At 39.7% G+C, this 26,522-nt stretch overlaps 1 protein-coding gene across 1 annotated transcript; it reads left to right on the top strand.

Annotated features, from left to right (window-relative positions):
* The first annotated feature begins 2,526 nt into the window (after positions 1–2,526).
* On the top strand, positions 2,527–14,938 carry LOC123247584 (zinc finger protein OZF-like). Its single transcript, XM_044676525.1, has 5 exons — positions 2,527–2,684; positions 3,177–3,270; positions 3,652–3,778; positions 11,470–11,628; positions 14,223–14,938. Exons 1-5 carry the CDS (start codon positions 2,527–2,529, stop codon positions 14,936–14,938), a joined length of 1,254 nt encoding a protein of 417 aa, XP_044532460.1.
* The last annotated feature ends 11,584 nt before the right edge of the window (positions 14,939–26,522 follow it).

Here is a 26,522-nt window from a genome sequence, read left to right on the forward strand (position 1 = left end):
CTATAAAAGAATGCCTGCCCTTTGATCCAGCCATACCATTGCTGGGTTTGTACCCCAAAGAGATCATAGATAAACAGACTTGTACGAAAATATTCATAGCTGCGCTTTTTTTTCCAACAAATTGGAAAAGGAGGGTATGTCCTTCAATTGGGGAATGGCTGAACAAACTGTGGTATATGCGGGTGATGGAATACTATTGTGCTAAAAGGAATAATAAACTGGTGAAGTTCCAGGCGAACTGGAGAGACCTCCAGGAACTGATGCAGAGCGAAAGGAGCAGAGCCAGAAGAACTCTGTACACAGAGACTGATATACTGTGGTAAAATTGAATGTAATGGACCTCTGTACCAGCAGCAATGCAATGACACAAGACAGCTCTGAGGGATTTATGGTAAAGATGCTACCCACATTCAGAGGAAGGACTGCAGGAGAGGAAACATATAAGAAAAACAACTGCTTGAACGCATGGGTCGGGGTGGACATGATTGAGGGTGTGGACTCGAAACTACCACACCAATGCAACTACCAACAATTTGGAAATTGGTCTTGATCAAGGACACATGACAAAACTAGTGGAAATGCGCATCGGCCATGGGTGGGGGGTGGGGTGCAGGAGGGGGGGTTGAAGGGGAAAGGTGGAGCATGAATCATGTAACCATGTTAAAAATGAATATTAATAAATGTTAAAAAAAAATGCCTTCTTTCCTCCAATCTGCTATCCTTTCCTCCTCTTCTCAGAATTTGTAGTGACAGTCCCAGTTAGATAAAATGATAATCATGATAGCTGACATTTCTAGTGTTTTAAAGTTTGCAAAGTATTTACTTTTATTACCTCATTTAAGACTTTCAGCAACTCTGTGAGGTAGTATTACACCAAATTTATATGAGGGATATTCCCCCACACCTAGTAGCAGGGACTGTTTTTATGTGGCTTAAAGGGAGACAGAATAAGCACCTCTAGTTTCTTCTCCACCAAAGGAGACTTTAATTCCTGCCAGTCTGGGAAACCAAAAAGGTTGGGACCAAAAGTTTAGATATTTTGCTCTTCTCAGAGAGAAAAGCTACAGGGCTAAAGTTATATATATATACATCTTAAATATTAGTAGTTTAAGGTATATGATTTTCAGGTTCAATCTAACTTTTGATCACTTTTTAAAAAAACTTTTATCTTCCATCTTAGAATCAGTTTTGTGTAGTGGTTCCAAGGCAGAAGAATATTAGGAGCTAGGCAATGAGGGTTAAGTGACTTGCTCAGGGTCATACAGCTAGGACGTGTCTGAGGTCACATTTGAGCCCAGGACCTTCCATCTCTAGGGCTGGTTCTCAATCCACTGAGCTACCCAGCTGTCCTGATGATCACCCTCTCTTAATTAGGGGGTAGTGGAGAGCAAGACTTCAACCTTTATTATCCAAAGCTTGATTTCTTTCCCATCAAATAAATACCAGTTCCACAAGGAATACAGAGGAAGTAGCATAAAAGCAAAAAGCTCATTTATCCAATTTGATATCAAACAGAAATTAGAGAAAGTATACCTAAAATATACACCCGACAATACAAAGTGATGTAACTCTCCCTTTGTGGAAAAATAACTCAGCCAAGAGAGAATGTCCTAGATCTCACCCAAGGGGAAGCTCCCAAAATCTTTAGTGTAACAAGCTAGGGTTGGAGACATGGCAAAGACTATCAGTTCCCCTCTCGTCAGCTTCTTCTCTCTCTTCAACAATCTGAATTAGCAACTTCTTTCTCCAAACTGGAAGCCAGAAGCCTGGGAAAGAGACACCCTGGAGATTTGGGGACTCCCGAGGAGCAATTCTGGTTTTCCATTTTCCCCGCATAATTGTAACCATGAGAATCCTTGATATTTTTATAGAGAACAGTATTAGCGCAGAAAAAGTTCCTGCCGGCTCAGCTGATTGTTAAACTTTCAGTCTGAGCATTTAGATCTCAGCCAGCAATCCACTGTCTCCCAAACAGGCTTGGTGTATTGTTCTGTCCAGTGTCTAGAAAGTGATGGAGAAACGTTAATAATGCAGACAACTTAAAAGTGCATTGTGGAAAAAAATAATAAATTTTAAGCTTATTGTGCATACATTTTTCCCCTTCGGGAAGCCAGTTGTGAAACATTTAGCATCACTCTGCTGAGGGTAAAGGCTCCGAAGACCCACCCCGCTCAAAGCCCCGATAATCCCAGGTGTCCACATCGGTTCACCACGGGGCACTGGGTTGGAGACTTGACCTGAAAGACTGAAAGATTGCATCTGACTTCTGGCTGCGGGATTCTTCTACTCTCTGAACCTCGGCATCCTCATCTGTTCAATGGGGTCGTTGCATCCTGGTACAGCAAGCACCGGCTGGGAAGAGAGCTGAGATTGGAGCAGCAGCGAAGCAGAGCCAGGAGGGAGCCCGGCAGCGGCTTGGCGGGTATTCGCCCGCTCGCTCGCCCGCAGGGGGCGCTGTGAAGGAGCAGGGGCGGGGGGAGGACCCTCCCAGTAGGAAGGGCGGGGGTAGGGGGGGGTGTGACCCGGATGGCGCGCGGCCTGACTGACTCGGAGCCTAGATTTGGGCTGGCACTAACGGGGGCGGGACGAAACAAGGCGGAGGCCATGGGCCCTGGAGCTCCTGCTAGGGTAAGAGCGGCCGCGAAGGCCCGGGGCGAGAGAGGCCGAACTCTCCGGAAGGGCTTGTAGGACACCTCCCGACTGCCGAGCCCGGCCGGGAGGATTCAAATCCAGACCTGGAAGGGACCTGGGAGAAGCCGTCGAGGTCCCAACCGCTCATTTAACAAAGGGGGAAACTGAGGCTCAGAGAGATGAAGTCACATTGCTAGCCACCCAGACTGGATTTTAACCCAACCCGGAGCCCCGTCCTAGACTCGGGAGTGGGAGGGCAGAGTCTGGGGTCAGACCCGCAGAGAGGCGGGAGGAAGCTGCTGCACCCCAGCACCCCCAACGGGGGAAGTCAGACCCGATCCCTTTGGAATTAGGGCAAGAGAGGAGAGAGCCCTCCTGAGCCCCCGAGGGAGTTTGGGATTTAGAGCAGGGATGAACCTAGTGATCCTGAGGGGAGGTCAGATGACTGCGGGCTCTCAGGCTATCCCCCTGCAGTTTGTCCCAATCCTCCTCCTCGTCCTCCCCATCCTCATCCTCCCCTCTCACTCTCCCACTCCTTAATTCAGGGTTTTCAAAGATGATGTATCATCTCACTTGGACGGAGTGCATCCGCTTTCCTTGAGCATTCGCTGCCTTGGTCGTTGCTATCTTACAGCCTTGGTAGATGAGCTACTAGGGCTTCTCCTTGTTGGCTGTAATAAAAGTATTGAAAATATGCCTGGTTGACAGGAGCAGCTCGGTGGCTCAATGGATGGAGATCCCAGCCTAGAGACAGGAAGGCCTGGGTTCAAATATGACCTCAGACACTTCCTATAGCTGTGTGACCCTGGGCAAGTCGCTTAATCCCAGTTGCCTAGTCTTTTCCTCTTTTGCCTTGGAACCAATGCTTAGTATTAATTCTAAGACAAAAGATAAGGGTTTGGGAGGGGGGGTAGGAATAAGTTTATAGCATCCATCTAATGTGAAAGAAATCAAATAAAAGAAATGTCTTTGAATGAGGCATTTAAATGAGTAAAATGAAAATGAGTCTTGTGTTTCCAGGTGCCTGTGACATTTGATGAAGTGACCATATATTTCACAGAGCAGGAATGGAGAAGCTTGGATGAAGGGCAGAAAGAGCTTTACAAGCATGTGGTGAAGACCAATTATGAAACCTTGGTCTCCTTGGGTAAGGTGTTATTATGTGGAGCTTATATAGAATTATATAGAATCAGGCACTGGAAAAGACCTCAAAAAAAATCATCCAGCACTTCCAACCACAACCAGAAATAGGTTTCCTGAAACTTAAATTATTCTTTTCATATCATTTAGTTTCCTTTTTAGAAAAAGTTTTATTGATGCCTTTTGCTTTTTACCTTAGCTACTTGTCAGAATCCACCCCACTCCTATTGTACACTTTTTTTTCCAAAAAAAAAAAATGCAAAACTGACCCCAAAAATGATTGCTTATAGTATATATAACATTCTGCTCCTGTATCTCCTACCTCTCTGCAGATAAAAAAGTATCTTTCTTCTGTTTTCTCAGACCAAGATTGGCCATTACATTTATCTAAGTTTGGCTGTGTTTTTATTTGTGTTACTGTAATCATTTATGTTGTTTTCCTAGTTATATTTCATTCTGCTTCAAATTTTTCCACATTTGTGTTGTATTCCATTATTTTCATATGTCGTGATTTACTCACTGTGCTGAATTCAGTCACTGTGGACCTATTTCTAGTTTTTTGCTGCAAAAAAAAAAATGCTGCTATAAATGACAGATTTTCTTTTTCCTGTTTTGGTATAACTACTTGGACTTTAATGAGTAGATGGATAGATTTTAATAGTTTTAATTCAAAAGATACTTTTGTGAGTAACTCTTAGAAATAAACCAGATGAAGAAGCCTCAAAAGATCATCTAGCTCTCAGAATCACCACTGGCAGAAATTCCCTGAAACTCAGTTGATTGATGTTCCCACAGGTTTACCTTTTATAAATTTTATAGGAGTGCTTGGACCTTAATTAGTGGATAGATGACAATATTGTTCAATTCCATACATTTATTAAGCACCTACTATGTGCTAGGTGCCAGGAAGGCAAAGATACAAATGTGATGATAACATGGTAGGAACCATAATTATTTTAATTGAGATGAATCACCCAGAAATTGAAAAGTTTATTCACTGTATATACTCAGACTTTCATATTGGTCTGGCTTGACTCAATGCTATTTCAGGTCCATGAAATGTCCTGGAGAGCTAATAGGCTCTTCTGGTATTTGTCAATGGTACCTAGCCAATGGTAGTGTTGTTGTCAGATACCTCAGTCTCATTTAGATGGTTATCACATACTTCATTTCAGCCCCAGAAGTGTCTAATCAATGCCTGCTAACAATGAATGAGACCTCATATTTTCTTGCCTACTGTATGTCATTTGGTTCTCTTTTTACAAGTTTGATTCCACTGTCTTGCCATGACTGGTTTTATATAGTAGATCATGAAAAAATCTTTTCTGAACACACAAAAATTCCACACTTCTCCTATCTGCCGGCATGTCAGAGAATGTCATTAACCTCATTAATCCATCAATTAGAATTTTTTTCATGGCTACTATCTGAAAGTCACTTAAAGTTCCAGGAAGAATAAATAGATGCCTAAGAAACCATACCTGTTTGCTCTAAAGGAGCTTGTTCTTTGTTGAGACCAAAAGTAAACTACTTAAAATATGGAATTATTACTAGTGATACACGGTTTTTTTAATCCATTATAGCAAGTATTACATCAGGAGGCAATGCAAGTTTAATTGCCATATGTGCCATAAAGGTTCAGAGATGGAAGAAATCACTGAAGTCTGGAATGGGTTATAAAGGCTTCACAGAGAATGGGAGTCAAGACATTTTCAAAACAAAGGGTTTTTTTTGGTTTTAATTTTTTTAAACCCTTAACTTCTGTGTATTGGCTCCTAGGTGGAAGAGTGGTAAGGGTGGGCAATGGGGGTCGAGTGACTTGCCCAGGGTCACACAGCCGGGAAGTGTCTGAGGCCGGATTTGAACCTAGGACCTCCCGTCTCTAGGCCTGACTCTCAATCCACTGAGCTACCCAGCTGCCCCAAAACAAAGGTTTAAATGAAATTTATAGTAATTGCTGATAGATTTAACTGCATGATATTTATTAGTGACTTTCATGAGTATTGTTTTTGCAGAATTGTTTGCACAAAAACTAGGTTTGAGATGTTAAACTAATTCACCACAACCACTGCTCATCAAATTCGCCATCTCACATCCAGCACCATATTCCAGCATTGAAGTCTAAGTCAGACCATCTTTTTCACCTGTGACTTGAACCTTTTTACCACCTACTTCCAGAAATTGAGAGATCCTTTCCATCCAGTTGATAGTTATTAAGTGCTCGCTATGTGCTGGGTACTCTGTACTATGTACTAGAGATTCAATAGCAAAAACTAAACAACCCTCTAATCTCAAGGAACCTACCTTCTATTGGAGGAAACAACATGTACAAAGAAAATTGTATATAAAATAATTCCCAAAGTGAGGGCATTAGCATTTGGGTGATATCAAGAGAGGCTTTGTATAGGTCATACCTGAGCAAACTTTGAAGGTAGATAAGGAGCCTAGAAGGTGAAGATGAGGAAGAAGTGCTTTCCAGACCTGGAGAGCAGGTCTGGAAAAAAGAATAGAGGAAGGAGATGGAAGTTCATATGTAGGCAATAGCAAGCTATCTTCTTGGTCTAAAAGTTAGACTGAGTGAATGAAAGTAATGTGTATTGATCTCAGAAAGGTAGGGTAGCGGCAGATTTATGAAGGGTTTAAAAAGCCAGAGAAGTTTATATTTGATCCTGTGGGCAAGAGGAAGTCACAGAATTTCTTGAGCAGGGGAGCAACAGGGTCAAACTGTCTGCTTTAGAAATAAGTGGGGAAGCCACAGAGAAGATTAAATATGGGACAGATGAGGCTAGGGGACAATCAAAGTGATTGTTGCCATCTTATAAGCAAGAGTCAGTGGTCATCTGAATTAGGGTGATAGTAGTGTGAATGGAGAAAAGGGCATGGATACATAACATGTTGTGGGGCTGGAATCAATAGGATTTAGCAAATGATTGGGTGTGATATATAAGGGAGGAAGAAAAGACAGGGATGACTCCAGTTTTGTAAACATAGGTGCCTGAAAAGCTCAATGGGAAAAGAGAAAAAGTTTTTGGTTTAATCCTAGTGACTTTGAGGTACTTATGGGACATCCAGAAGAAGATGTCCAAAAGGTCAGTAGTACTATAGAACTGGAGTTAAGAAGAGTTGGACTTGATACATAAATTTGGTAATCATCTGCAATAATTGAAACTTTGAGAAATGATGAGGTTTCCAAGAGAGATAGCATAGAATAGTGGCATCAAACCTAAGATAGAAGCAGGAGCCACTGATCTGTGCATAATGATCCCTGTGGGCCACATATTGACTTAGTTTTAAAATTTTGTCTATGTCTATGTCTTATTGTATTTTTATTCATTTTGTTAAATATTTCCCAACCATATTTTCACCTGGTTTGGACTACATTTGGGAGTGTTGTGGGCCACATATTTGGCACCTCTGATTTAGAAAAGTGGGGTTAGTTAGCTAATCTTTTGAGGGATAAGAAGAAAGTATTAGAATGTCTGTTTATGTTTCTTATTTATTTAAACATTAAGAGGCAGTGTGGCATAGGAGCTAGAGAGGTGGCTTTGGAGTGAGAAGTCCAGTCAATTAGCATTTATTAGGCATACCATGGGCCCAGCACTGTGCTGAGTTCTAGGGACACAAAGAAGTCACAATTTCAGGGAGCTCACAGTCTAATGGGGGAGGCCACATGCCAACAACCATATACAAAAAAGATATATACATCATAAATTGGAGTGATCTCTGGGGACAGGAAAATGAATAAAATTAAGAACTAGAAAAAGCTTCTTGGACAAAGTAGGACTTTTGCTGAGACTTGAAGGAAACCAGGGAATCCTTGAGGTGGAAATGAGAGAGAGAGAGCTCTAGGCCTGCAGGATAGTCAGTGAAAATGCCCAGAGTTAGGGATGGAGTTTCATATATAAGGAGGTTGGTGTCACTGGATTGCAGAGTACATAGAGGGGACAGTGAGGCGTGAGAAGACAGGAAAAGTAGGAAGGGGTGACTTGGAGTCAGTCCTTGTCTCTAACACGCACTAGCTATGTGATCTAGACAAGTCACAACTTTGTGGCCGAGGCCCATGAGGTCAAACTCAAGTAGAAGTGGGGGATGTCAGCCAGGGCTGTGTGTTTGACACTTCTGTTCTAGTCAGTTGTCTAAACTTGTAAGTCGCAGAGAAGGTATCAGTCTATAGTGGTAAAGTGAGTTTCCTCATCCATGAATTCCCTGTTATCGCTGAAAACAAAGGTCCAGTTCCTTGACCTTACCTTAAAAATAAAGAAATTAAGGGGGCAGCTGGGTAGTTTAGTGGATTGAGAGTCAGGCCTAGAGACAGGAGGTCCTAGGTTCAAATCTGGCCTCAGACACTTCCCAGCTGTGTGACCCTGGGCAAGTCACTTGACCCCCATTGCCTACCTTTACCACTCTTCTGCCTTGGAGCCAATACACAGTATTGACTCCAAGACGGAAGGTAAGGGTTTAAAAAAAAAGAAAATGAATGGAGCTGGGCAATGGAGCATCTAGTTTTTGGAACAGCAAGGAGGCCATTGTCACTAGACCAGAAAAGTAGGAAGGGGCAAAGTTATAGGGTTTTTAAGCCAAATAGAGGAGTTTTTCATTGATCCTAGAGATAATATGGAGCTGCTGAAGTAGATTAAAGGGAAAGAGGGAATAAAGAGATTCAGACTTGCCCTTTCCGAAGATCAATTTGTTAGCTGAGTGGAGGATGGATTAGAACACATAAAGACGAGGTAAAGAGGCCAACCAGCAGGCTAAAGCAATTCAGTTATTCAGTCATTTTCAGTCATGTCCAGCTCTTCATGACTCCATTTGGGGTTTTCTTGGCAAAGATATTGGAATAGTTGGCCATTTCCTTCTCCAGCTTATTTTTACCAATGAAGATACTGAGGCAAACAGGGTTAAGTGACTTGCCCAGGATAACTTAGCTAGTAAGTGTCTGAGGCCAGATTTGAACTTAGAAGGATAAATCTTCCTGATTCTAAACCAGGTGCTCTGCATCTACTGCAGAACCCAGCAGCCCTAAGGCTATTGCAATAGTCCAGCTATAAAGTAATAATGGCTTTCACCAGGGTGGTGGCCATATTAGAAGAGAGAAAGGGATATATAAGAGATGTTAGGAAAGCAGAGATGACAAGGCTGTGTGGGGGGTGAGAAAATGAGAAGTTGCGAATGACAATTCTCAGTCAATTGTGGAGTTCTTTTAACCAGTGATATCTCTACTGGTAGAGCTTTTGACTGAAGCAAAAATCCCTCCCAGAGTCTGACTAAACTAAGTGTTTAGTAAATTGTTGTTGAATGTTAAAAGATCTAGAGTTTTTCAACAACCCTGAGGGCTGAAAATCAATTAAGGCTATACCCAAGTCTGAGGGAAATCTATTTACACAATTTTCCTAGTATTTTCTATTTTGTATAATAGAAGCTTGCTAAACTAGTGAAATTGGGACTGGGCCAAGCACTGGACGATTGGTATTCCATTGGTAACTCCCTCTACTAATGCAGGTTGCCACATTTACATGATCTTTTATGGTTGAATAATAAATATCCCTTTCACTCAGAATAACTTATTCACATTTACTCTTAGAATAATATTGCTGTTACTGTATATAGTGTTTTCTTGGTTCTTCTTATTTCACTTTTCATTATTTCATGCAAGTCTTTACATGTTTCTATAATCAACCTGTTCATCATGTCTTATACCACAACTTATTCAAACATTCCCCAATTAATGGACATCCCCTTCATTTCCAGATTTTTACTACCTCGTGATAAATATTTTTGAACTTCTAGGTTCTTTTCCTTTTTCCCTCATCCCCTTGGGAAACAGACCTAATAGTGTATTGCTGGGTATACACAATTGTATAACTCTTTGAACATAATTCCAGATTACTCTCCAAAATGGTTGGATTAGTTCACAGTTTCCACAAACAGTGTATTCATGTCTCTGTTTTTCCACATCACCTCCAACATTTGTTATTTTGCCCTTTTATCATTTTAGCCAATCTAATAGGTATAAGATGGTATCTCAAAGTTGTCTTAATTTGCATTTATCTAGCTAATAATGATTTAGAATGTTTTCACATGATTATGTAGCTTTGATTTCTTCTTCCATAAACTGCCTGTTCACATCCTTTGACATTTATCAATTGAGAAATAACTCATGTACTTATAAATTTGACAAAGTTCTCTAATAAACCATAATTACACCAAAACTTTTGCTGGTTCACTGCAGATCATGATCACAAAGTACTAAAGCAAAATTTCCAAATTACTGAAGCATAATTCAATCATATTGCTTTCAACAAAAATATTTTAATTATACTCAATAATATTTTAGTGATAGCAAAAAGGTTTGTATTATTAATAAGTATTTTAATATGGTTTATCTTAGTTCATCCTTTAATTTTTATTTTTTGCATTTTATAATATATATAACATTATAGGTATATAATTCTAAATAAATATACATAGATATTTGGAGTGCATACACAATTTTTTACTAATAGGGGTGCACAATCAAAAAAGTTTGGAGACCATTGGTATAAGAGAGAAGAGAAGAGGGCCCAGGACAGAGCCATGGGATAAATACCCACATAGGGAACTGGAAAGAATAATGATCAAGCAATGGAGATTGAGAAGGAACAGCCATACACATAGGAAGAGAATAAGGAGAGAACAGTGTCAAGAAAACCCAAAGGGGAGAAGAAGGAAGGAGCAAATGCTACAGAGAGACCAAAGAAGATGACACCTGAGAACAGGCATCAAATTTGGCAAGTAAAAAGTCACTGGTAACTTTGGATAGAGCACTGTATAAATGGGAAGAGGTAATAGAACAAAGAGTCCTAGGTTCAAATGCTTATTCCAGCACTTACTCAGCTGTTTGAAATGGGCAACTTCATCTCTATGAGCCTGTTTCTTCATCTTTAAAATGGAAATAACAGTACTTTATTATTCATTACCTGCCTTATAGGGTTGTAAGGAAAATGTTTTATAAATGTTATAGTATTGTATAAATATGATTCATTGATCCATCTTTCATCATGTCAATCATTGTTCTTGTAAACTAATCAGACAATTTCATTTTTTTAAGTGGATTCAAAGACCACTGAAATTCTGTTTGGAAGATTTTTAAACAAGTTTAAAAATTCTATTTCTAAGTTAAATATGGAGGTATGACAGTTTTTATAAGTGGCATCATTTTCAGCAACAAGACCTTAGTTTTTAAGTGTCTTCATCTAAATCATACAGCTCTCCTTCTAAAAACATGACCTATCCATTCACTCTAAGTGGTAATGGAAACCATTCCCAAGAAAACTATAGGAAATGTTTCTTCTAAAGTCAATTACTTCTAAAACTCTGGGGGTTTGAAGCATTATTTTGTGATAGCTTAGCACATCTTGAGTCCACTCCAGTGGTTCTTAAGAAATTCTCAAAACAAAAAATAATTTGGATTTATTTTATTAAGTTATTATATATCATATAATGGTATTTGGGATATAAAGAATGGGGACATATAAAACAGATCATGATGGCTTAGTACCAAATACATTAAGCCTAATTCTGCTAGAGTGTGAACAGTTATATTCTGCTTTATGGCACCCCAGGGTCTATGTATTTTTGCATATGTGATCCTTTTAATTTGTTCCTCTAATGCAAATTATTTTAAAATAATTTAATTGCTTCTTTGTGGCTTCTCTATAGGCTGTGCCATTCCCAAGCCCAACTTGATCACCTGGATTGAACAAGGGAAAGAACCATTCATCAGAGATCAAAGAAACTTAGGGACAAGAGACCTGACAATTGGCATCAAAACTGATGAACATCTTGACTTGAAACTCACCAAAATGCAGTTGCTTTGTGGTGAGTAAGAAAGGATGGTACAATGAAATTTTAAAAAGCATGTTTAGCTTTTCCTAGCTGTGAAATTTAAATTACCCTTTAATGCTGAGCTGTCTATCTGTCTAGACAGGATGGGCTTTAGAAGAGTGGTGAAGAGACTAACTGTCCAGGGCTCAACAAACTTCACTGCCATATTGGATACTTAACTCATTTTAAATGCACAAAAAGGAGTTCTCTATTTTTCCTACATAATCAGAATCCCTGAAATTCTGGTTTTTGAAAAGGCCAAAAACTTTTTGTGAGTCAGGAGTGTAACATCATTAGGGTAGTTGTTATTGTTTCATTTTTGGCTTTTGATTTCCAGTGAGCCAGAGATGGTAAGGTCTGAATTTTTGTCCCAGGATGAGAGAAAAAAGGGTTTAAGAGTTCCCAATTATCACTATTTGTCAGGGAGAAAACACGTAGGTTTGTTTACTATTTACTTTGGTGAGATTCCTGCCACCTCTTTTACTTAAATAAAAGACATCTGAAATAAAATAGGATAGAAGTCGTAAAATATGATCAAGATTTTCTCTCTCATAGGACACAAGCTTGAGCTCTTATCTGATTTCCTTTCATAGGGGTAGTTCTATCCATATTAGTAGCCAGACTTTTCTTCTGGAGACATATATCCCAGATCAGGACTTGAAGGAGAGAGCAGAGGTGGAGTCAATACTGATAGACCCTAGCACATAATTGTGTCATCACTTCTGAATATGAGAAGTAAGGAATAATGTGACTAAATGGTCCCCCTCCTGATCTTTCTCTTCCCATAGGCTTTAAACAGGCAACAGTCATAGCTGTGCCACCTTAGCAGCTGGGTAGTTAGAACAAGAGACCTCAAGTCAAGAAGAACTGGGTTCAAATTCTGCCTTAGACACCACTGACTGTGACCCTGGGCAAATCATTTAACCTCTTTTTGCCTCCGTTTCTTCATCCATAAAATGGGAATAATAATAGCACTCCTCTCCCAGTGTCGTTTTGAGGATCAAATGAGGTATTTGTAAAGCCCTTAGCATAGTGCCTGCCATGTAGTAGCTACTTTATAAATGTTAGCTATTATGTTATTACCACCTACACATTGTGTGACTTTAATCAGTTCAACCCTCTCTAAGCTTGTTTACTCACTTGTAGAATGAGGTAAAAAAAAAGTCTGCATTACACACAAAGCACTTTATAGTCATTATTTTACAGGATTGTTATGAAAGTCAGATAAGGTAATGCATTTAAAGTGTTTTGTAGCCATAAGATGTCATTTACATGTTAGTTATTACAGATCAATTATAAGGAAAGTGAATAAAAAACATTAAAATGCTAACATAGCTTTTCATTATTTTTTATTTTTTATTATTATAAATGTTGGCCAAACCTGTGTATGTAGCAGATTGCAAAAAAAACAATCATAGTTTCTGAGGGATTCCTCTATACTCGTTTTATAAGTTTCTACTTCCACCTCCTGAAAATGTATCATTCTCCTAGTACTTCATCTTCCTGGAAACTTTATTGAATGTGATGGTGACATTCAGAAAGTAATGATGATCCTGGGTATCTCTCAGAAACCATCTGTGTAAGTTATTCCACAAATTGGAGAAGGATGGAGCAGTGGTGTTCTCATTTCTCCCAAAGTATTTCCCATCCACACTTGACTGGCTCCATTCAGGGGAGAAATACATGGACTAACACAAGTTTAATGTTACTTGACATTATATGCAAGACCTTACTTACTACTTACTACTTGTCATCCTGGAGTTTGTAAAGTCTCCCGTTTCAGCATGGTCTCAGCACCCTGATTATATTTCATTGCATTAATGAAGAAGTGAAGTTAGGGGAGGAGTAATCGCTGTTCTGGCAATGAGACACAGGACAAGAACTGGATTTTCACTGCAGGGCAGGCCACAGTATCTAACTGAGATAGATACCTAGAGTGGTAAATTCACTTCAGTGGACATTAATTAATTTTATATTTTATATATAATTTAATTTTTTATATATTTTTTATATTTTGTATTTTACATATAATTTTATATATAAATTTTACATTTATAGAGTGCCTATTAGAATTTTGCACACACAGTACTGTTTGGTTCACATAAAAAAGTAAGGATTATTATCACTCTTCTATGCATGAGGGTCAGTGGAGCCACACAGCTGGTAAATGTCAGAGCTGGGGCTCAAACCCAGCATTACCTCCCATACATCCTACTGGCAGAGTGCTGGGCTCCATATTGGGCAGGCTACCAAAGTAAATAAGGCATGTTCTCTGCTGACAGTAAGCTATCATCTCATACAGAAATGAGCACTGGCCTGGCTGCAAGGGAGATTGGGTTCAGATCCTGCTGCAGACATGTATTAGCTCAGAACCATGGGCAAGCAACTTAGCCTCTCTCAGCTTTGGTGTCCCCTTCTGTAAAGTGGGGCCCTATCTGCCAGGCTTGTCATGAGGATCGAATGAGATATAATATACATGAAGCTCACGGCAAAACTTAGAACACCATTGCTGCCATTTCAGTTACCAAGTTAGGTCAGGCCTTTAACCTTGCCATGAGTACCAACTGAACCTTTGTTTTTCATTCCAGGGGACTCTGGATCTTCACATTCAATACAACAGGAAAGCCATGGACATGACCCTCAAAATGAGAACTGCTCTAGGCTCTTACCATTCCATTGTAGTGAGTGCAGCAGGGGCTTCACCCACAAGTCTCAGCTCGCCAATCACATTAGAGTTCATAGGCCAAAGAAATATTTCTGGTGCACGGGGTGTGACAAGATCTTTGCTGGAAAATACGAATTACTCCGGCACCAACTTCTACACACAGGAGAGAGACCCTTCCAGTGCCCCAAATGTGACAGAAGATTCCGCCAAAAGGGGCATCTTCTTAGGCACCAACGCCTGCACACAGGAGAAAGGCCCTTCCAGTGCCCAGAGTGTGATGAGTGCTTTAGGCTAAAAGCTGACATGAAGGCCCATCAGCGCCAGCACAGAGGAGATAAGCCATTTTCCTGTAGTGAATGTGGTAAGAGCTTCACCAAACATTGTTATCTCACTGAGCATATCAGACTGCATACGGGAGAAAGACCCTTCCAGTGCCCAGAGTGTGGCAAAAACTTTCGAATGAAAGCAGACATGAGAGTCCATCAGCGAAGACACATCAAGGCCAGGTCATTCTGCTGCAATGAATGCGATAAGGCATTCCCCAAGCAGTCCAAGCTCACAGCCCACATCAAGGTGCACACAAAGAAACAGCACTATAGGGCCCTGCTGTTTGGACTGATGGACCTTGACTGGGGTTGAGGCAGGACCCTAACATATGAGCTGTGATTACTGTGTACAGTCAGTGTTACAGTTGGAAAGAGCTCAAGATGTTATCTAGGTCAACCCTTCTGCAACAGTCTTAGATTGAACCAGAATCATATCCCTTTAACATCTAATCATTTTATAGTTCTTTGCGGAACAAGCAGTTGTTTGGAGTCCTGTCCAAATATTATCCCTCCAGTTGTTCAGAGCAAAGTCTGGCCAGTAATGTGAATCACTGGGTGAAGCTGTCTTTGTTCAAGAATAAGATAAAACTAAGAAGCAGGGAGGCTGATGCTCTGATGTAGCTCATTGGCTAACACTGAAGAGGTTACCAAAATGGATCATCTCTCTACTGATAAAATATTCTCATTCTTCAAATCTATAAAAATCTATATAAAAAACCTAAAAAGACTAGGAAGTTAGGCCCTGAAAGACAGTGACAACCCTTAATAAACTTAAATAATGAAAGAGTAATTGCTAATTAGTGCCTTTATTGATTTATATTAATCTTGAGTGGCCATATGTTAATCCATTGGTAACTGTGATTTATAGTAAGAGAGAGATCCAGTTATTTGAATAACTATGCCCATAGATATAGCAATCATAGATATAATAATTATAGAACTTGGAAATAGTCATAGGTAAAGTGTGATGTTCAGTAATTGAGATAAAGATAGCTTGCTGTCTTCTATACTTCCATATACTCTCTAGGTTGTAACATTAAAAAACTGAGCCTCCTACCTTGTAGTTTTTACTGAGGTCTTTTGTGATCCTGAAATTGGGGGAAGAAGAAGGAACTGAAATCAGTCTGAGACCATAAGGATCTTGCCAAACCCCAACTGCTTCATCACTGCTGTTATTATAAGAATTTAATTTAGTTTGCTCTGTTTAGTTAGGAGCAGAAATATAGGTCAGAGAAAGGGCTTGTGACTTTTATGCTGCCCTCTTTAAGAGAAGAAACAGAGTGTGCTGTGGGCACTTTGAGAGGCCTAGGATAAGAGAGAGGCAGTTGGAGGATTCTGGGTCCAGTCTCTGACTTGTTTTGGAGACAGTTGGTGGCTGGATCATTCTCTGACTAAAGAAGTTATTTTGTTATTTTGAGAGAATTTGATTTGAGATTTGAGAGTCATAACTGAAATGAGGGGAAAAGTTTATTTACTGAAGCGTTTCTCTTCAGAACCTGAGGGGAGCTAGAGAGCTGTTTTGTGTGAACTGACACAGCCAGTGGGACCATTGGAACTGAAAGAGAGAGAGAGAGAGAGAGAGAGAGAGAGAGAGAGAGAGAGAGAGAGAGAGAGGCTGCATCAGTTCTCTGTTAGAGGAAACTGACAGTTATATTTGAAAGTTTGATTTAATATATTATTTTAAGGAGGTGTTTGAAGATTTTATAGATTACTTTAGGATTCATTATAAATTAAGGTTTAGGGGGCAGCTGGGTGACTCAGTGGATTGAGAGCCAGGCCTAGAGACAGGAGGTCCTAGGTTCAAATCCGGCCTCAGACACTTTCCAGCTGTGTGACCCTGGGCAAGTCACTTGACCCCCATTGCCTACCCTTACCAATCTTCCACCTATAAGTCAATACACAGAAGTAAAGGGTTTAAAATATTTTTAAAAAATTATAAATTAAGGTTTATTGTCTAGTATAAGGTAGTAAGATAGAATTTCATCTTTATTTGGAGAGTATGGTTAAGTGTAGTGTCTACCTTAGTAGACAAAGACAAGCCAGTTTTGGGGGGTTGTGTTATTTAGACATTTTTAGTATTAGGGATTAATAGATTTCCTACCTATTTCCTAACTCCAAGTTTCTGTCCTCCTTCTTCCTATCCCTACCTTAACAGTGAATAAATAAGCGATGGATTAAATTGCCTCCTGACATCCATCCATGACTAGTAAATAGTTTAACAACTGAAAGCTACAATTACTATAATAGCTTATTAATAATAGTTTGGTTATTTACCTATAACAGCTTGGCAAGCCAAAAGGATTTGCAATACCTACAATCTTCTGTATAATACTAAGAAATAGAAAAAAGCAAACAAGAGACCATGGTAGTGGAGACTATGGAACAACTGATATAAGAAGGCATTCCATCCTACCTTCAGCACCTGCCTTTGCCTAAATCCTTCCCTGGAATACTGAATCTCACAGTACAGAAAATTTTCAAATTAATACCATTAGTGGCAGTTATCATATATTTAATAAAATTAGTAAAATGTTAGCTAAGAAGAAAAGAGAAAGAGATAACAAATAGAAGTCAGGCTAGCATATTTGGAAGAGTTCATAACGCAATTAAATGAAACAATCTCAAAACAAAATGAGATTATAACTAACTTTCTCAAACCTGATTCTACCAAACCTACAAAGACAACAACTGATTCCACCATAACAACTGAACCAAAAAAGAAGGATACTTTTTTCCCTGTTCCTGAAGTACCAACATTTACCCTAGAGCATGATTTGCTAAATATTAAGCAATGATAAATAAGAATTTGGGAAGAAGATAATGAACCAGAGTGGAGATACATAAGTTTAGGGAATGGAAGAAACCAGGAAGTACAAGGGAGTTCTCAGCATCCTGAGTTAAGATTCTGAGGAAAGTAACTGTCATTGAGGAGTTGGGTTTGGACTCTGGAGAAGAAAACATCTCTTAAACCAAGATCTCACCCACTATTGATCTACAACCTGTTCCTGTGAGAAATCAGCCAGTTTCTGATACACATCTTTGGTCCCAGACTCTGATATAATATCTGTTGGGAGTCTCAAGCAGGAATTACCAACCACAGTGACCTGAACTGCTCAGTTGCCTTGGTGGGCTTTGGCTTCACCTAGATGACTAGGTCACACCTGGCATCAATTCCTAACTCCACTCCAATCTGTGACTTTCACTAGAGACTATAATCAATGTGGGTTTAGCCTAGGATAGTCAGATTAGCCAGGGAAATTGAGACAATGAGGGAGTGAGTATAGCCTCAGCTCTGCTGAGAGCAGAAGTGACTCTTTGCAGAGTCAGATGGTGGGAAAAAGTAGTATTTATTAATAATAGGGAATCCTCAGCCCACATACCTTACCTTACCTGAATTAATGACATACAATAAACCTGTTACTGTTTAAGTGGAGTTAGAGTCATTGTCTACTGGCCTAGGAAAGAGAGTACCCATCATGCTCTCTGAGTCTGAGAAAATCATCACCATCCTAGACTGGGTTAAGTAAAACCCCAGTCACCCATCTAAATTTCCTTTTAACAGCAGCATAGGCCATTCACTCTAGCTGACATGGAAGGGTTCAAACATAGTACCCTTTCCTTTGAGGAGGAACCAATAACTGTTATAAAAAGATAGAAAGGATTTGCAAACAATATAACCCAACATGGATTGATTTTGAATTTCTCATGGACAAACTTTTAATTAAAAGAGAAAAAGAAAAAGTAATTAGAATAGCTAATGAAGACTGGAGCACAGTGGATTGGCCGCAGATAAACTCAGGATGGGATATGAACCATGAAAAAGATTACCAGAAATTGGTAAAGGCTAAAGGAGAGGTTATAAAAGGCAATGAGGACATACTCAGGCTGGGGACCTGGAACAAGTTTTAAAAATTCAGGCAGGACATAGGAGAGAATTCAACTTCGTGGATAGATTAATAGAGTTGGGGGAATGATACTGTAAAAAGGAAAGAGAGAAATAAGTAAAATGTAAGCAAGGAAAGAGTTTTGCAAGAGAAGAGCTAGCTGCATGCCAGGAACCAAATGATTCTGGATTCTGGAACTCAAACTATTTGAAGATACACCAACTGCCCAGCTGAGAGCTCTTCGCTTCCTGTCTCTTGAGCTTACTGGAGGTCTTGACTTCCTGTCCCCTAGAGCTGAGGAGAATTAAGATACCTTATTTCTGTTTGTTCCTGCTTGGATAAAACTTACATTTAAGTGAAATCAAAGTGTTCCTGTCTGCTGTGAAGTATTGTCTGCTGAGAAGATTAACCCAAAGATCTGTGAACAGTGAGCCTGAACTAAGCAATGACACTGTTGGTGAGGCCTGAGGCAAACTCCAGCCAGGCCCAGCTGGACTGAACTCAGCCATCACGAATTCAATCCTGACTCTTTTTAAAGAACTGTTTCATCATATAACCAACCTGGGAGGAATAATTAGGTTTAGGTGTAGCTAGTGAGACTGGGAAATCTTAGTCAGAGATAGGCCAGGGCTTAGGGAGCTTAAAGATAACTGAAGAAATTCCCATGAGGGAATTGTAGAAGGGGAGAGGCTAGTGAGATTTTATTAGAGGTAGGGAACCCCTGTTCCTTAATCCTCCCTTTCTACCTACTCCTGTGTTATAAAATAAATTCCTTTTGACCTGAGTACCAACACTGTCTTGAAGGCCTTTACAGTGCACTGGTCTCAGTGAGTGAAGCTATCAGCTTTACTTCACTGCTGGGTGCTGAGGGTTGAAATAAGTTTCATTATCTCAACATCATCATCATTATTAGAATCATTATTTCAATACATAGACCTAGACATTTCAAGAGAAAGGAACACTTGCCACCCATGCAGAGAGTTTGTGAAGAACTGCTACACTGTAGTTAAAAATTATTTCAAACTTCACTGTCCCAACTGGATGGAGATGGACCTAGACAAATTAAGATGAGTTGCTTTGTATGTGTACACAAGGAATCAGGAAAAACAAGATGACAATACAGAACTAGTAGAAGAATTAAGGAAGGAAATGACATTAAAAAGCAAACTGGATAGAGTTGAGAAGGGAGAGACAACTGTTGCGTTAGCTGCTATCAGGGATCAAGGACAATTCACTAATCAAAGACAAAATAATAACCAAGTACCAACTTGTTATATGTGCAGCAAAAAGGGGCATCTGATGTGTAATTGTAGATGCTGGTGCCAAATCTTCAGCAATTTTAGCCATAATGGGGGTAATTTCAGAAACAACTTTAGAAATAACAACCTTGGGAGCAACAATAATTTTAGGAACGACAACAACTTTAGATTCAATAATAATAATCACAATAATTACAACTAAGGCAATTTTAGAAATGGAAATGGTACATACAATGATAGAAACTGTAACCAAAGTAGTAACCAAGATCAAGCACATGAATTAATGCAATATATTAGGAATGGGGCACATCCAAGAAATAATCAAACTCAAAATGTAAATACTCCTCAAAGAAAGGAATCCCAGAAAGGAATACATGGTCCATTATGAAGGTGTAACAGGGGAGAAAGGACTATAGAATCAGATACTGAAATTTTTGAATTTCCAGACTCAGAAATAATCTCATGTCACTTTAAAATTTGGAAATACTCTTTATGATTGTTTATTAGATATTGGCACATTGAGATTGGTTTTAATTAATTCACCTGATTCAAACTGTAATTCAATAGGCTCAATGAATATTGTAGAAATTTCTAGTATAACCCTTTCTCTGACCTATATTTTGTAATGATCATTGAAGGAACCAGTAGAGATGATGTACTGGCTCAGAGGAATGAAGCAAAAAGCCCTAGATGGTAGAAGAGCTTTAAGCCTCTCTTTGGTATCAACAGGAAGTCTGTGAGTATAATCAGACTTCCTTTAGAATTCCCTCAACCAATCACAGTATGGTTCCTCAGGAAAACTAGTTTCCTGGTAGTCAGCTGTCAATCAATTAATGATAGATGAATTAGTGTTATAAGTAGTACTGATGAAGATTTATAACACATCTTACTGCAAATGATATGGCTAGTAATCAGTCACAGCTTCTGAGGATGAAACTGGACACTTCTCTGTCCCTTCAGACTTCCCTGAAACTCTCTTGAGGCTACCTCTTTCACTATCGTTGTCAGGACAACCAACAGAAGGTCAGTAGATGGTTTAAGCTTTATAATAAGGGTTTTACTTAGGATGTTTAAATAATCAGGGAAACTGAGGGAAGGGAAGAGGGTATAGGAAACATTAAATAAATTCTAATTCTAGCCCAAAGGTATTAAGTCCAACAGTTTCAGAATGTTGGAGCAGGGCTGGGCCAGGCCTCACAGGCCTGCTAGAGTTAGCACTGCTTGCCTATACATGGATCAGATTGCAGCTTGATTGATGAGAATTAATTGGATAAATCTTCTGTATATAATTTGAAGATAACAGTAGTTTGATGGATAATGTCAGTTGCCCTAAGACTAAGTAATAATACTATAATTTCAAGGTATACTAGTTGATCCCTTGCCTACTCAATAAGCTGAGGAGAGAAAGGTTTCACCTACTCACCTAGAACCCCGGCTCCAGACTGAATCAACAAGGCTTGGTCTCTCTCTCTCTCTCTCTCTCTCTCTTATATAGGGCAATTCCAACCAATGATAGGTCTCATGCCCTGGCATGGCATCAGGAATCTCTGAAGATTCCAAGCATCAACTGGAAGCCAGCCTAGGATTTTTATTTCAGAACCTTTTTGGGAAGTGATCAATATGGCCAGCTTCATCAACAGGGCCATTGTTATACTGGGGTGCTGTGGGGTTCTGATACATGGGATTTGGCAGGCTTGTGCCGCCTTTTGGCTGATAACAGTTCCCCAATTTTTCAAACAAGTTATAGAAATACTTATAACTATATCAGTGGGTGATGCTTTAGCATATGTGCCATCGGGGATAGCCATGAATGCAACTTTCTATGGGGCCCTGATGACATTGAGGAAAGTTTTGGCATTTACCTTTGGGAGAACAGAAATAACAAACCTGGTTTTGGAGCAATTAGTGGAGCACATGAAGACTTTAACTGAGATAAACAAGCATATCAGGGAAGGAAAGGACCTAGATGCAGAGACAATCATGCAGCTAGAGATTATTGAGAGTGTAGTCACACCAAAAAAGGGGAGTGATATTAAACAATAAGCTATGGATAAGAACACTGAGGAACAACAGGTTGTAGGGGCTGAAACAGCTTCCCATTACTGATACAACCTGACTCGGGCATTATACATGTTAAAGGCTACAAACCTTTCTCAGGGGATGATTTGGAGATTTTGAAACAGAGGTTTCCCCAGATCTATACAAATTCCCATAAATCAATAAAAGAATACAAACAGGCCATAAGACTTTACAACCCAACATTTGAGGATGTGGAATTGCTACTATCAGAATTATACTCCCCTAGTGAGAAGGCAAAGTTTGTAGCCAAGACAAGAAGCAACCCCAATCTTGCCTCATGGCCAGAACAACATCAGGACTTAGAACTCTCTTCACATGCAAACATGGCTTATCTTAAAAGGTGTAGGGAGGATTTAGCAGAAGCAATGAGGCTCTTGCATGCAAGATGATCAAATGCATGGGGGTCCTTTGAGAAATTAAGGCAGGGAGAGGAAGAACACCCAAGCCTTTACCTGGACAGGCTCTTAGAGGCAGGTGAAACTATCCTGGGTTTCAGGGACATGACAGCTGAGGATAACATCCAGCATGTCAGGAGGCAATTTGTAAAGGGCAGTCTGAACCAGATCCAGGCTTATTTCAAGTTGCATTGCCCACAATGGGAGACCATGCCCATTGAAGAACTAAGAAAAACTGCTGCATACGTCCATGAGTCTAGGGATAGCAAGCCTAAGCAATCAAAGGCCTCTGAAAAGGATAGGGAGATTGCAGAGCTGAAGAGACAACTAAAGGAAGCTCAAAAGCCCAAGGAGAAAGAGGAGATTAAGAATATGGCTCTGATGTCCAGTAATCAGAGGAGCCAGAGCAGGCCTAGGCAATCTTCTAGCAATACTAACAACTCTGTCAAACGTTTCTTGTGCTCGAAACTTAGGCACATTGTTCGTCAATGTAGGTTTAAATCTCAGATAAATTTTGGGAATAGAAGCAATAACAATAATCACAGGAGAGATACCTACTATAATTCTAGATATAACAATAACAGCAATAATAGTAGCAACAACAGTGATAACAACAGATACAGTGACAAAGTAAAGGCCAGATGTTGTGACCATAACTGTGCTAAATTTAGTAATTCTCCTAGTTTATCAAAAATGGAAGAATACATGTCCCAGGGAGCCAGGCCTTGTACCAGCTTATGAACTGAGAAAGCAGCCTTAGTTGTTGCAAGGACAGATAAGGGCAGTGACAGTGATGTGGCAGAGGAATGTGGGAAAGACAAAGTGGGTGCAGAAGAAATTATGAATTATGGGTTGGTGGATGTAACACAAAGTAAAAAGAAATGATTGAGGAGGAATTGCAAATGGAGGAGGATATAATAGAAATAAAGGAGAGAATTTATGGGAAGGGAAACAGTTATGTAGGGAACACTGAAAGAGGACCAGGAACATCTGCACAAGTTCTTGATAACAACAAGATATCTAGCTTCTCCTATTGGCCCCCAGTCAAACCTGTGGGGAATATAAGTTGAGAAAATGAATATTGTTAGAGATTTGCCTTGCTGAGCCTTGCCAGAACAACACCAGTCCTGCCTCCATTTCCAATTGATTTCCAACTGCTTGGTGGGAAGGGTGAAGAGTAAGGAGTAACTACCCCTCCCTACTTACTCAAGCCTGTGGGGGTGGGGGTGGGGAGGAGGGAGTCCTGAAGGTTTCTAGTTTCAGGCCAACTTTTCAACTTCCCAAACATCTCTGTTATTAGACATGACTTCTTGAAATTCTTGCAAAAACTTAACTTACAATTTCTGCTCCTAACTAAACAGAGCTCCTAACTAAACAGAGTTATTCTTATAATAACACTGCCCCTCACTTATTATATGAATATCTATAAATTGTAAGGCTCAGGGTCTCAGACCATGTTTGCAGACCTCTGATTTGTGTGTTTTGTGCCCTCACAACAAAGTCGATTTTGCTCAGAAACTCTTTTCTCAGTTCTCTTCCTTTCAATAAGGAATAGTCAATATCACAGGGATGGAAATCTTTCTCCTACTTATGCTTTGTTTTCTTTATGGGCATTATTATATTCTGATATAGTTGGAATTAAAATTTTCTGTTCTAGGAGACTGTATTATCGGTGTTATTCCAGCCATGGCTTCTTTACTTATCCAATACTGTGGTATTCTTGGAGGGGTACCTTCCTTGACTTCTGTCTTAACAGGAGTAGTTGACTTTAAAATCCCTACATCTGTAGAATGTTTAGCCCAAACTGCATGCGGAATATCATTTGGGATCTCAAAGATAGTTCCTTCACTTTATTCTTGCTCATCATCCTCCAATTGCCCTAGGAATAGCAAAGGATGATGCTTGAGAGATTACTTAGGTAGATGTAGGTAGATTTTTCCTGTTTTGTCATATTGTATAGTTGCCCCAATTTAACATAAAAATCTCTCCCTACCAGGTTCAGGAACATTCTGGAATTAAGAGGAATGTGTATTCCATTGTTAAAGGTCCTAATTTTACCATCTTTGATTTTAATTTGGGAACCCTCTGTGTCTGACCTGTTGCACCTTTGATGTGGACAGAACCTACAATTGTGCTATTCTCTGGAGATGTTTTAAGAACAGATCTGGTAGACCTGTATCAATTAGCACAGGATAAATTTTATTCCCCCACTTTGATCATAACTTGGGGTTCGCTGTTTTCAGTGTCTTGATTTACTTGGACCACTGCTCTTCTATCTTATATTCCCCATATCCCATTCTTGTTGCAAATTAGCTACACTTTGTTCTTTATTTGGACTCTCTGTTTGCACTTTAGTTTCAGTTTGCAATGAGTTTGTATCCCCTAGGTTGCTGGTTGGTATTGCCATGATATTATTTTGATCACTTTTCTCAGTTGTCTGTATAATGTTATGGATTAAGTCACTGCTCTGTGTAAATGTACTGTCAGTAGGCATTTTAATCTTTTGCATTAGATTTGCTATTGATCATGGAGGTAAAGATCTTCATGCTTTGTCAAGGAATTACAAAGGTAGATCCAGAGAATGCATGCATTAGAGGAATGTTCATGTCTATACTGGAAATGTATTATTGATTATATATTCCATCCCAATCAGGTGTTAACATTGTAAATGATATAGATGCAAGATTTAAATGATTTTGGGATTGTTGAGGAAACATGATGTTATTTGGGTTTATAGGCAACAGAGCTTTTGTATGTCTGAATTCTGTGTCTGTTCTTAATATATATTCTAGTTTTCCTTTCTCCCCATCATGTCCTTTTGTTTTGGCATGATATTGCTCATGTTCCTCAATTTATTTTTTCTTTAAGCATTTAGATTTTTCTACAGGCTTCTCTACCTCATCACAAGCTTAGAGCTTTGGTACTGTTTGAATAATGCTTTTTCCTAGAGATGTTTTAGGATGAAATTCTTTGACTTCTGGGTTGTGTCATATTCAAGCTCTGGGAGTTGAAAGTCACACCTTGATTGACAGGTGAAGACAGTTGGACATTGGAATGTTCCCAGAGGCCAGGAGGACAGGAGGAAAGGCAGTTGGCCAGAAAGGATATAAATACCCTGGGAGCCCCCTGACAGGAGCCCTTGGACCCCTTGTCTTTTGGGACCTTGACTGCTTTGGCTGAGCCTTGCCTAAACTCTTGCCTTGGACATTTGATCTTGAACATTGATTGACCTGTGGTCAGACTGTGGATCCTCTGATTCTCTCTAAATTCCCTAGATATTTAGGTACCTGAACCATCTCTAGATATTTAGGTATCCCGGGGCCCAATGGGGATCTGGGAAGTGGGTAGGAGAAGAAGAAGAGGATGGTAAAAGGTGGGATTTCCTGAAGGCTGTAGCAAACAACTAGCAGTAAGAAGCTGAGAGAAACCATCATCAGTATTTGCATCATCCAAACACTTTGCTTACTCTGGTTTGGCTGTGGCCAGGCTGAGCCAGAGGAGGTGAAGAACAAGCCAGCATTACTGAACAGCCTACAGTTCAGAGGAATTATTGTCATAGATTTAGTGATTGGGTCACCTATTCCCCAACCCATTCCTGATCATTCCTTTCCCTTGTTAAAAAACATAGATAAAAGTTATTAAGTACCTTCCTGGAGTAGTTATTCCATCACCACTCTGGGGAGGGAGCAACACAGTCAGATGAACCTTATCCAATGCTGATAGAGCCCAATACCAATAATCAATCAACCCCTGGTGGGACCTGAAAGGATTACCCATCCATTGACCTTTAGGGATCCTGCCTGGGCACTGTTATAAAGAAGGGCAATTATTATATCATCCAGCTGAGTGGCAGAACTCGGGTGTTCCATTAGGGAACCAAACCAAAGCTTCCTCAGATTAATATCTCAGATTACTACTACTAATAACCAGCCTAATAGTGGTAGTATCCATATTACTCTTTTCTTTTATAACAGTTGTTTTGAATTCATTGTTATGTCAAAGCAATTCCTTTTCATTATAACATCTTCATGTACCAATTCATCTGGAGGTCTGCTTGTTTGAATGCTTAAAGATATTACTCTTTCCTTCCCATTGGCACGTTTTGCAAGTTGTTTTATACTATCTCCCTTTTGATTTGCTGTTTGTGTGTCAAACTGCTCAGGACACCCTATTAAGCTTGTTTCATTTACTTCTGCATTTGGTGTTTTTTTTTAACATTTATTAATAATCATTTTTAACATGGTTACATGATTCATGCTCCTACTATCCCCTTCACCCCC

Source organism: Gracilinanus agilis, chromosome 1 (assembly GCF_016433145.1).
Source record: "Gracilinanus agilis isolate LMUSP501 chromosome 1, AgileGrace, whole genome shotgun sequence".
Lineage (NCBI taxonomy): Eukaryota > Metazoa > Chordata > Mammalia > Didelphimorphia > Didelphidae > Gracilinanus > Gracilinanus agilis.